We start from the raw sequence: 13,168 nt of genomic DNA, 5'->3' as shown, positions 1-13,168 counted from the left end.
TTTAGGATTTCAGAGAATTTTCTGCTGGTGTACTTGGAGTAAGAAATGCAGTTAACTAGCATTAGTATGTGCAATGCATTTGTTTTCCCACTGAATTGCCACCCCATCCACTCGTCACTAAAATCACCCCTTTCCTCTTTTCAGAGACTGATTTTCCTTTTCAGCCTAGCAAATTTTCTTAAAAGGCATAAGGGTTTGTGCATCAACAGACTCACAGAGCAATCTAGGATGCATAGAATGATCTAGGATTTCAATTAGTGGGAGGAGAAAAGGAGGGGAAGACTTATTGGTTATGTTGATTACAAATGAGATGGGCTGCAAGTACCTGAAATGGGTTAAAAATCCATTGTGTTTGTTTTTAGCTCTTTTGAGATAGCCCAAAATCCCTTTGATGATTCGTCAATCTTTCAACCATGCTGCTTTTCTATTTCCCCAAAATGGTCCCTTTGGAATCTGCAATATAATTTTCTTGAAGACTGAAGTGCTTTGAAAATTTTTGGCAACAAATCTTTTTTGATTTTTGGCTACCACAGTCCACTCTCCTCCTACAGGGCCATGGCAAAGGTATGCACTGGACAATCCGATAACCTGTATTACAATATAATACAAATAAGCCAAACTCTCTTACTTATGAGCAATATTTTCTTTACATGTATATGCTTTCTACTTACTGCAGAAAGATTGTTGGTGCATGTTTATCCAGAAATTTTATAGAAAATAAGTGCTATGCACTAAACATTAACTCAATGGTCCCAGGAGGCTGTTTAAGAGATGGTTCTGATTGGCAACCCTTTGTACTCATTAAAGCAAATTCAAAGTGTCCATTACTGAACTTCAAAAAACTAAAATATAAAATTGCTGGCAAGTAAATATTGAGTTGCTCCTAATTAATGCCTAATAACTGAACCAGGGCCTCATGTGAGAACCTATTTAATGTAAAGTTTATGATATAAAATAAATATTTTCTAGTTTTTACATATGTACACATGTTTACATCTTACAGATTTTGAGGCATTATTGAAATACTGTCATACATGAAGATTAAATACAATTATGCAGAGGAAAGGAAACATACATAGGTTGATGTTAACTCATTGTAATTCATAGAAAATGTGCATAGGTTAAAGTTAAAAGATATTTATTGGTGTAAAGTCCAGCTTCATTTTAGATTCATTTGATTAAATAAATTTGTAAATATGCATTGAGGAAGAAAAGGCAGATAATTCACTGATTAAAAGCCAAAAAACACATGAAATTTTATTTCTTTCTCTATTTAGTACACAATAATATCTAAAGCCCTATATATGAAATACATATGTAAGCAGTTATATGAGAAAAATACACTTTTTTGAATCTATATGATATTGCAGTAATAATATTAATACTATACAAAACACAAGAATGTAAAAGATAAATGTCATTGATCCTAGCAAAGTTAATATGCCCTCTTCATAGTGTTTTCCCCATTTAATAAAATAGGAATAATAAAATATCTGTATTTACAGGCAACATAAATAGCTTATTTGTACATCCTTCAATAGCTATAATTATTTTTTTAATAATTTTAATATGTATCTGAAAATATTTTGAAATCTATTAAGGCCAATTTAGATTACTGTGCATATTTTGTGTTAAATATTTACATCATCATTATATATCCTGCTTTTTCTCAGAGAGCTCAAGGGACTTGCAAAGGATCTCTCTTAATTTTATTTCCACAGTAACACTGCAGGATGGGATGACATGACTTAGATTTATTGGCCCAATGTTACTGAGTAAATACCATAATTTAGATCCGGGTCCCCCAGGTCCAACCTTTTAATAACAACACTACTCATCTTAAAGTGCAAAATGTGGGATTTTTAAATTTTTCTCTCTTGGAATTGTGAGCCAAATTTAGACAAAAATGCTTTCATTTTAAAAACAATACAGGATCATCATATGGACCATTATCTGTAATATTTTGGATTCTGCAATCTGTGATTCAAAGTAAGATTACACAGGATATTGATTGTGTATGTAATCAATACATTTCCTCCCATGGGAATAAATGCTATTATGTGAATGTTAAAAAAAAAGAGGACTCATCACCTTATTAGGAATTATAGTTAGCATATATAATGAGACTTATACCTGTGACAGTGCATCATTATAACCGAAACAGCTGAAATTTGTAACTTCACTAGGTTTTTAGAAAATTTATTTTAAGACATTTCGCTTGGCTAAAAGACCTTGAATTGGACTAGATTAGAGTGGAGCAATAGATCAAAGAAAAAGAATCTGTGGGACTCATTCTCAGTCGTACCAGTTGCTAAATAATTGACTGTTGCAATTTACAAACAGATAAGCAGTATTTAATAACTTACCCATTTGGTAATGTGTTCAAACTTTGATCTGGAACTTACTTGATTATTATGGGTGTATTTGTAACTAGCAAAATTATGAGAATTGAAATCCAATATGTTTAGAGCACTCTTTTCAAGCTTTTGGAAAAATTCTGGGAGTTAAATTCCACACATGTACCAAGTTTGAAAAAATGGATTTAGAAGAGGGTAGGTTGGAAAAAGTTGATTTAAGATATAGTACATAGGTCTTTTTTATCCAGGAACTTAAAAAAAAACCCAAGAGAAAAACTTGTTCAAAGTTTCCAAGAATAGCAAGAGGTATAACAGTAACTTCCCTGGAAGGAGCCCTTTTTAAACTTTCTTTTATGTTGGGTGGGTTGGTAAAGAAGGTGGCTCCAACTCAATGCACCTATTTTATATTTAAAAAAACAGAAAAGTTTTTATCTTAGAAGTAGAAAATACCTCCATTCTCTTGGTAGAAAGGGCATAGTTGCAAAATCTGACAAATTCCATCGATAGGCTTTGAATTCATTTTTACAATCTGATGGTGCTATTCTTTATTAGTTGGAGATTATCAACAGAGTTGAGTCCTTTCAGAAACTTAGGTTATTTCATTGTTGCCAAACATCATGATCACTGTCACAGAGTTGCCTGTCAAATATTTCATTAATTTACATCAGCTGCTGGGGATTTGCAGGCGTTCGGGGGAACCTCTAGCTAAGATCCTGTGCAGTTCAAATCCTACTCCCAAATCCTACTCCTAGCTGGTCCCGCCCATCCAACCGCTCCCAGTAGTCCCCACGTGGCCTGTTTTGGATGCAGGTAGGTGCAGGGCACACGTGGAGGCTTGGAGACGGCGAAAAATGTGCCTACTGGAAGTTTGGGAAGGCTGGAAATGGGTCTGTTTCTAGGGAGGTCATTTTTGCCCTCCTGGAGGCTCTAGGAAAGCCTCCAGAGCACGGGGAGGGCAACTCCCCTGTGGTGCAGGAGGCCAACTAAGCCATGCCCACCATGGCTATGCCCCCCAACAACCGAGCAGAGAGCCCCTTGCTAAAATTTTTGAAGCCCACCCCTGATTTACATATATAATATCTTTAAATGCAAATGGGAACAACAGTGTCATGGGGTCCAAGTGAGTCAGACTGACCAAAGCATCATTATGAAATTGTGATACAAGCTCTGTCCTTTTTCTGCCTGCACTGTGACGTTGGGCATGCATGCATTATAGCATGATGCTATAATGCTGCCTTTTAACATTCCAGTGAAAAGCATCAAAATCCCACAGAGGCCACTGAGTAACAGAGCTTCAATAGTTTGGGTGGAATTATATCTAGTTATGAGATCCCACTTTTTAAGCCATTCTTTTCTGTAATCTGCTATAACTTCTTGTTACCTTAACAGGAGGGACCTTCAGATACGATAAAGAAGCTACTTCGCTGAGAAGTTGTCCTAGGTATCCTGAAGTATCTCTTCTGAATGAATCCAAAATGCTGCTCTTGGCAATGCAAATTTATGAATTTTCTGGACTAATTTAACTAAAGCAGATGGCAGCTCTTTCTGCCAGATCAGCCCTGGTTCATATTTGGATGGGGTACCAACAGAAGATTCTTGGGCTGTTGGCTAGACTGGGAAATTGGGAAAAAAAATATCCCAGAAGGGGTTAATAGCAAATCACTCCCATAACATTGCTAAGAAAGCTGCATGGATGCATTCAGCAGGAGCCAAATTCTGCTCAAGAGTGCCATTATGGATCTTTGAGCAGGTTTGTACAATTTTGTGGCAGCATTCTTTAGATCTGGAGAAATATTGGCCTCATAGAATTCACTATAGTCCTCATTTGCCTAGCACAGGGATGTCAAACGCGATTTCATTGAGGGACGCATCAGGGTTGTGTTTGACTTTGGGGGGCCAGGGTGGGTGTGGCCAGCTCAACATCACTCATGTTGGGGGCACCTGTGGTGGTCCGAGTGCTCTGCCAGTGAAAATGGGCTCCCAAGCTCCGTTTCGGCTGCGACGGCCTCCTGCAACCCTCTGCCAGCAAAAACAGAGCTCAGAAGGGCCGCCCACAGCCCTCCTGAGCTCTATTTTTGCTGGGAAAGGCACCACGGGCCAGTCCTTTGCTGTTTCCAGGGCGGTCTTGCTGGCCTGATTTGAGCACCCCGCAGGCCAGATCTGGCCCCCCAGCCTTGAACTTGACACCTCTGTCCTAGCACGTATATTTCTTAGCAGGAAGAGGAAGGAGAGGTAAGACATATCTAGTATTCAGACATTACACCTTGGACAAAGGAACCCAAGCTGGAAGCTAAATAGCACAAGCATGTTCCTTTCAAGAAAAGACACAATTTTAATAGGATTTTTCTCAAGGTAAAGCCTCAAGACAAGCTCAGCAGGAGAAGATCTATACATTTTTCTTGTAAGTAATACGGAAGTATTGCCATTGCCCCCTTCTGGGACTAAGAGTGATAAAAGAGGTGTAGAAACGGTCTATGAAAGAAAAGGAAAAAAATGATGTAGGATAGATTTGAAGCTCTATATTAATAGGCTTAATAGAATATTATTAGGCTTAATCCTGTATCCACTTAGTTGGCTAAGAACTGCTGAATATAGTAGGATTTAGTTCCAAATAAATATTCAAAGAATTACATCATACAGCCCACAGAAACCAAAATTATTCAATCATACTTATTTATATGGGAAATAACAGCATGTTTTTCTCTTTTACAATGATTTCTTTTCCATCCACAGTTGGTGAATTCATTGTTAACTTTGGGAATACTCTTTGGACTGCTAAGTGTACTGTTTTGAGAGATACACTCTTAGCAAACGGACTAGCTTTTAGTAGTTAATAATAAAACTATCATCTTTGGCAGTAAGATATGTCACAAAATTGTTAGCAAGAACTCAGAAACATTTCTGTCACATCTTTTAAGGCATACAAGATAAATTAATCTTCAATATACAGTAAACCTAGCATCTACTGGAGGCACAATCCTAAATTAATGGATGATTGTCCAAATGAAAGGATTAAAAGCCTGGAACTTGGCAAACTAAAAGAGGGAAAATGTACTAACATTCGAGGATCATTACAGTACCATAATAATTAAGATGAAGAACTCAATTCTTTAAAAATATTATGAACTGGAAATCAGAAAAGGAGGCAGACAGACTATTGGATAACAAGGAAGTTAAAGATGTGATTACAAAGAAAATGAATGAATTATTTGGCTTAATCTTGAAAGACACAAAACAGACACCCATTCCAAAAATAAACAGGGCATTCTGAATCAGCATAGCATCTGCAAACATAAATTCTGCCTCACTCTTTTATGAGCTTTGTGATAACATGGTGCCATGATGTTTTAACCATGGTTTTCAAACAAACCTAGGAACTGTGGCCCATATATAATGATCAAGTATAATTTTCTGAGGCCTACTGGACTATGAGTTCTACTTCTGCCAGGCACAAAGTCAGGTGGGTGACTTTGGGCCAGTCATTTTCAAATTCAGGAGACCCAAAGGTGTTTTTTTGAGCAGCAAATGGACTTTCTGTTTTTTCTTTGAAGATGTTTCGCTTCTCAGCCAAGAAGCTTCTTCAGCTCTGACTGGATAGTGAGGAATGCAAATGACCAGTTGCCTGCAAGGAATGTAAATCCTTCCATTCCCCACCATCCAGCCAGAGATAAAGAAACGTCTTGTATGAGAAGCAAACCGTCTTCAAAGAAAAAACAAAAAGTCCAGTTGCCTATTGAAAAAGCACCCTTGGGACAACCAGGATCTGGATGACTAAGAATCTCCATAGACTTTCAGAAAGAGACAAACCAGTTCTGAATTCTTGCCAAGGAAACTACAGGGATTAATCCAGACAGTTGTCAGGTGTCGACAATGATTTGAAGGCACCAAAAAAAAAAATATATAAAACCCCCACCAACCCAGTCTTTGCGTATATCCCTACTTCTATGCAGCTGCTGGCTTTAGTCCCCAAATCCCTTTGAAACCGTCTCATGCTTTTCCTTCCTGAGAGCTCTTCCCCAACTATCCAGCATTCCCTCCAGCTAGCTAATCTCCCAGACATAAAAAACCAGCCACTGCCAATGAGAAACTGTCTAACCATCATTCCAGAAGAAATGCTAACTTTGCAACCAGACAATGTGGTGACGATTGAAAGAAATGTGCTAATCCCAGATCAGTGCAAAGTTCTAGCGGAAAGAATAGCAATGAAGTGATGACCCTTGGTGTAATTTTCCTGGGATGACATAAAAATCTGCTTTGGGGGGGGGGGGGAATTGTTTGCATTTATGAATCAAACTCGCATGTGAACAGCAGGTCTGGGAAAGCTTGAATTATCTATCTGCCTGGAAAATTGTTGTTTATGTTCAAGACTGCCATATATTGTGTAGAACTGGGGAGGTGCAAATATCAGCTTACAATATTAAGCTTTGAAGATTAATTCAAATCTTCAAAGATTTAGACCTAATCTAGACCTAAAATAGATTAACATTTTATACTGTACACACACATTGCGAACTAACCTAAAAATATGAGTTCTGGGTGTCATTTTTACATCAGACATGTTAATCGATGGAGGCTTAGCTCCTTCCTCCTCTATCAAGTAGCTCAAGCTGTGCTCAATAGGGAAGGAAGCAACAGGAGCTAAGCCTCCATCGATTAACATGTCTGAAGTAAAAAAACAACAGAGCTAATAACAGGTGGGAGGAGGGTGGATGGCCAAATTGCTCAATGATGTATAAAGGCAAATATCTCTTCAATGGTAGTTTTTTTCACTCTGACAATGTTACAAAGGCTGACAAAAGCCAAGTGGATAATATATTTTAAGTTCCGGAGATTGCAATGTCTGTCTCTTCTTTTGTACACACACATACATATACACATGCTTTGTAAATAATTACTGCTCTAAGTAGATGGAGCAATCATTAGTTAAGGATGAATACCATCATGGATCAGAATTATTGTTTTCTTTAAAAGCGTCCTTAAAGCTGTTCATCCCCAAATCTGAAAACTACTACATCTGAATAATTCGAAAAGAACTGAGGCCAGTGTTGGATTCCTGTTACCGTACAGGTACTGATGTCTGGAACCTTTAAAGTGCTTCCTTTCCATATTCTCTGCTTTGTTCCTTTATCATATACCCTGTGTGGTGTCTTCATTCCAGTGTCTTCATTCCAACATGGTGTGTTGTCCCTAATGTTCCTTTAATGGGATGTAGTGAATTGTCAGGAACAGACCACAGGTTGTCTGCGAATCCATGGAGAATGCTCTGGAAGAGTGTTTGTAAAGTGTTACTTAATTGCGTTAAGCACATCAACATTTATTTATTTGTATTCCACTTTCATTAGTTTTACAAGTAACTCAATTTGGCAAATATATTCAGTACACCTTCCTCTATCTATTTTCCCCACAACAACAACCTTATCAGGTGAGTTGGGCTGAGGACAGTAATTGGCTCAAAACCACTCAGATGGCTTTCATGGCTAAGATAGGACTTGAACTGAAAATTGTTTGCATGCCAAACCAGCAGTAATGCCGGCAGAAACCCACCACTGTGCTGCACCATCCATCTTCCAGAGGTATCTTACTTGGTGGCTAGCCACTTAAACCTGGCACATGAGAAATAGAACCTCTGCTTCAATTCTGGTGATTAAAAAAATAAAAATGAAATAATTCCTGAGGCGCCCAGAAGCATTGCAAAATGAGGTCAAATGTACCATATCTCTGGGTCAGCTGTGAAAAATTTGGGAGATTCCATTTCTGTTCTTTATTGATGGGAATCAAGTACCAGACAAAGACACCAAGCCAAAATGTAATGTTTGTTCATATGCTTATCTATCTATCTATCTATCTATCTATCTATCTATCTATCTATCTATCCATCCATCCATCCATCCATCCATCCATCCATCCATCCATCCATCCATCCATCCATCCATCCATCCATCCATCTATCTAATCTATCTATCTACTGTACAGGGGTGGGTTCCTGCCAGTTCTAACCTCTTCTATGGAAGAGGTTCCACAAATCTACAGTGCTGTTTAGAACCAGTTCCAGCTCCCTCCCCCCCCCGCCCATCTACACAAGATGAAGAGTGAAAGGAGGAATTCTGGGAGTTGAAGTCCACAAGTCTTAAAGCTATCAAGTTTGAACACCCCTGGGGTTTTTCCTAAAGTGTTAGGGGGGCAAGGGTCTTACAACTTGACAGCTTTAAGAATTGCGTACTTCAAATGCTAGAGTTTCTGAGCCAACATTTTGGTTGCTAAGCAAGAGTGTTGTTGTGAGTTTCACCACATTTTACAAGTTGACTACGCCCACCCAGTCACATGACTTCCAAGCCACTCCCACTTGGTCACATGGCTGGCAAGCCACTTCCACAAAACAGGCCACACCTACAGAAGAGGTTCTAAAAAAATTTGAAACCCATCACTGCTACTGTATCTGTCTGTCTGCCTATCTGCCTATCTGCCTACCTTCCTATCATCTGTCTAATGCTATTTATCTGAAGCAAGGGTGTCAAACTGGCGGCCCGCAGGCCGGATGTGTCACAGGCAGGCCATGCCCACCCCAGACCACGCCCACTCCATGAAGGGGGAAAATGTGAAATGTCATGTGACGGCAATGTGACGCCACGATTTTGACACCCATGATCTAAAGGCATCGCATTTGTAATTTGTTTTCCGTGCAGTATATTATCAAAATCCACCTAAGAATGCTTTAATCAATTCACCATGTCCTGGTTAAAGGTACCAACCTAGGCAAATAATAGTTAATTATAACTATGAAACAAGGCAACACCATGCTACATTTTTTGGAATAGTTTTGTACTAACAATAGGTAAGATCTCAGTTTAAGCTTCAGACCACATACTAAAAATGTGTTTAATCCAACAGGGAAATAGAGCTTTCTGATTTTAAGTCACAAGAGGAGAGACCATGCCAGCCAAGGGTGAAACTATGCTTGTTCTCATAATGCTATAAATAATAATTACAGAGAAACAACCACAATCCTTTTCAAGTTCATGGTACAATTGAATATTTATCTTGAGGAAAGTGACTTCTGAATACCACTAGCATTAAATGAAGTGAAGGATGATTGTTTATACATTTTTAGGAAAAGTGTTTTGCAACTAAATGCCTGTCTGATTTTTCTGTGGGAACTTCTAGCAATGAAAGAAAAACATATGAACTATTTTCCACATTGCTGTCAAGATGGACATCTCCATATAGTCAAGCATAGTTTACTTTGTTTCAATGAAACCTTTGCTTTTTAATGAAAGTTACTTACAACCCTGTTATTTTATGTTCTGTGAAATAAATAGAATGAAGCATTGGTGAAATTCAATTGTTTTTACCTCTGGTTCTGTGGTCATGGCTTGGTGGGCCTGGTGGCTGGGTGGACATGGCAGGGGAAGGATACTGCAAAATCTCCATTCCCACCCCACTCTGGGGCCAGACAGAGGTGGCATTTGTCAGTTCTCCGAACTATTCAAAATTTCCGCTACCAGTTCTCCGAACTACTCAAAATTTCCACTACCAGTTCTACAGTACCTGTCAGAACCTGCTAGATTTCACCCCTGGAATGAAGTGAACCAAGTCAAAATAAATAAAATGAAGCAGAAGTTATCAGCGGTTCTGCCAAGGCTCCTTCATAAGAGATGGGGCTAACATAATATCAGCAATATCCTGGAGACAAATGAAAGAAGAGTTTAGCTGATAGCCTTCAAGTAATCCACAGATTTTCTACTATTCCATTTTTTATCTTGATCACCAATTGCAAATGTGGGTGCTTATGTGTGCACGAATACCCATGCGCACATACTTATGAAGCCCATCAACTGAAAAGAAGTTGCACCACAGCGTGGAAGATTCCCAAGGGCTGTAAGCTTAGCAATCATTGCCCAGTAACCCTTATCTCTTTTTCCCAAATCTGGGTCAAGGGCCTTTTGCTTGTCAGTGGATTGTTTAACTTGCAAATCAGCGCACAGATTGGATATTGCATTCAACTCGATAAACAGATTTGAGCCTTTTTATAATGTTCCTTTGCAAAGTCACACAGAAGTTTCAGAGGAATGGTTCGGTATGAACACTGATTGAAGTAGACATTGATTAAAGAAAAGAGTAAATTCCCCAATTGGATATCCCCACAGAATCATAGTTGCATTATAGCTCTGATATTTTTCTACAATCGTCTGGGAATAATGCAGGCTTTAGTCCAATGTTTCTGAAGGGCATGAATCTGGGAAAGATCAATATGTCTCTACAGTTTGAAAATCTAAAGCCTAATTCTCCGTGCTTACTGACACAACAGTGCCTGAACAATTATCTTCATGTTTAGTTTGAAGTAAATTATATCACTGTGAATACAACTTACTCCTAAAAATAAGTCCATAGGACATAAACAGGGGTGGACTCTGGGGGTTTGCACTGGTTTGGGCGATCTTCTAGCTAGGATTCTGCCCAGTTCAACAAACCCACAAATTCCACCCCTGGCTGGCCCCTCCCACCCCACCCCTCCTATGAGTCTCCACGCGGCCCATTCATGATGCCAGGTACCTGCAGAGCCTGCATGGAGGCTTGGGAAGGCTCAGAAAACAAGCCTATTGGAGGTTCAGGAAGTCCGGAAACGGGCCTGTTTCCAGCCTCTGGAGGACCTCCGGAGCCTAGGGGAAGCAGTTTTTGCCCTCCCAGAGGCTCCAATGAAGTCTCTGGAGGCTGGGGAGGATGAACATTCCCCCCCTGCATGGTGTAGGAGGTCAACTAGGCCATGCCCACCATAACCATGCCCACCCAACAACGGGGATGCAAACCCGTTGCTGCATTTTTTGAAGCCCACCCCTGGACATAAATATTTAGAAGTGTTCCAAAATCTGCAAATTGCCTCTTGTTTTCCTTTGAAAATGACACTAATAGCAGGTGGAACTGCATGTGGACTTAAATGCTTGAAATTAGATAGTTAAACAACGTAGACCAGAACCCTAGTTTCTGCCCCAAATAATCTCAGAATGGCCTTCTTTTTCAATGCTGCTAAGTGTAACGCCAACTCCAAAAAGTAGCCACCTTGTTCTATTTGATTTCGTAAAACCTCTCAGATTTAAATTCAAGAATATTGGTTCAGAATATCTCAACCCCTCACACACTATTTTTCGGGAGGGGGGGGAGAAGGAGCAGAAATTGATATTTAGATATATACAAGTGGGACACATTCCAGCCAGCCAACCAGCTTTCCACCAGCATGATTGGACTTCTTTTCAAATGAATGAGTGGGTCCCTATTCCAGTCTATTAGGACTGAAGCCTAAGACCATTACAATGAATAAGACAGTTTAATAAATAAACTCTCATTTATTTAGTAGTTTAATAAATATTGTTTAAAACAATTGGTTATTTGCAAGATGTTCTCCTCCCCAATATGAAAGGATTATGATTTCAGCTAGCCATACCCTTACTAGGATTAGAACCTGTGCTGATTAGAACCTGTGACTGAAGCCATACCTGTGGGTATGGCTAGCTGATGAGAGCTAAATAGCTTGAAATAGATCTATACTAGTCTCCCTTTATTTATTTATAAGCACAAATACAACACAAATGTAACAAAGGCAACAGTAAAAATATTGGGTTTCTGTCTGGATGGTCTCTTGTGACGAGCCGATAGACAGAGAATGGAAGCAGTTAGCTTCCTCCCATATTTGGGCATACCAGGGGTTGTGACTCTAAATACATACATACATACATACATACATACATACATACATACATACATACATATTTCTAGAATGCTGTTAGAAAATTCAAAAAGAGAGGACAAAGGTCTTTATTAAATGAAAGCTTTTTAATTCCTGTTCTTGAGCAGCTCCCAGATCTTTCAATGAGGCTGATGCCAAAGAACATTCTAGAAGATTGTCTCCAACCCGATCAGGCCCAAATGAATCAGAAGTGCATGCACAGAGAATGAAAAGGAAGTTAAACTTTAGCACTGGAACACAATTCCTTTTATCTCATTTGTGCAGCATTTCACAAACTAAAACAAACGGACACAAAGTTCAGTTGCATTACACTCGGCACAAAGGGAGGAAAAAATTACAACATGCCAAGATAGTGAAGGTTGTAACACAATGCACACTTATATGGGAGGACATTTGCAGTGACTTCAGCTTTTATAACAGTTGTAAAACGAAGGTGCAAATTAAATACAAATGAGGTAAGATTTGTAGTCATTATTTGGATGAGGATGAGAATGGATATCAAACGTGCAGATGTCATAAAATTGGTGGGATAGCTAATACTCCAGAAGACAGAAATGAAATTCAAAATTTGTGGTAGGTTTGCAAAATGGGTCGTGAACAATAGAAAGAAATTTGACAGACAGAAATCAAATGCACATGTAGAAGGAGGGGTATGTGGATTGGCAACAGTACTTGTTAAAAAAAAAATCCTGGAATTGTAGTTGATTATAAGGTGAATTTTGTCAGCAGCATTGTAGCTGCAAACAAGGCAAATGTAGTTAGATTATATCACCATAATGCAGTACTTGATACATTCTATTCTGCTTTGGTCAAATCCTACCTCAAGTTCTGGGTGCCAACATACCAGGGTTGAAATCCAGCAGGTTCTGACAGGTTCTGGAGAACTAGTAATGGAAATTTTGAGTAGTTCAGAAAACCGGCAAATGCCACCTCTGGCTGGCCCCAGAGTGGGGTGGGAATAGAGATTTTGCAGTATCCTTCCCCTGCCATGCCCACCAAGCCACACCCATAGAACCGGTAGTAAAAAAATTAAATTTCACCACTGCAACATACCTTAAAGATTCAAACGTCT

At 39.1% G+C, this 13,168-nt stretch overlaps 1 protein-coding gene across 1 annotated transcript in view; it reads right to left on the bottom strand.

The window, feature by feature from the left end:
• Positions 1-5,965: 5,965 nt before the first annotated feature.
• The window catches only part of RANBP3L (RAN binding protein 3 like), a 61,166-nt gene continuing 53,963 nt past the window's right edge, over positions 5,966-13,168 (bottom strand). Inside the window, exon 15 of the mRNA XM_032213894.1 lies at positions 5,966-7,620. Coding sequence (XP_032069785.1) covers positions 7,577-7,620 — 44 coding nt within the window. The 3' untranslated portion in view covers positions 5,966-7,576. The remainder of the gene's footprint in view (positions 7,621-13,168) is intronic.

Source organism: Thamnophis elegans, chromosome 3, assembly GCF_009769535.1.
Source record: "Thamnophis elegans isolate rThaEle1 chromosome 3, rThaEle1.pri, whole genome shotgun sequence".
NCBI lineage: Eukaryota > Metazoa > Chordata > Lepidosauria > Squamata > Colubridae > Thamnophis > Thamnophis elegans.
Note: the sequence above shows the minus strand (reverse complement) of the source record. Positions and strands in the feature narration are given on the sequence as shown.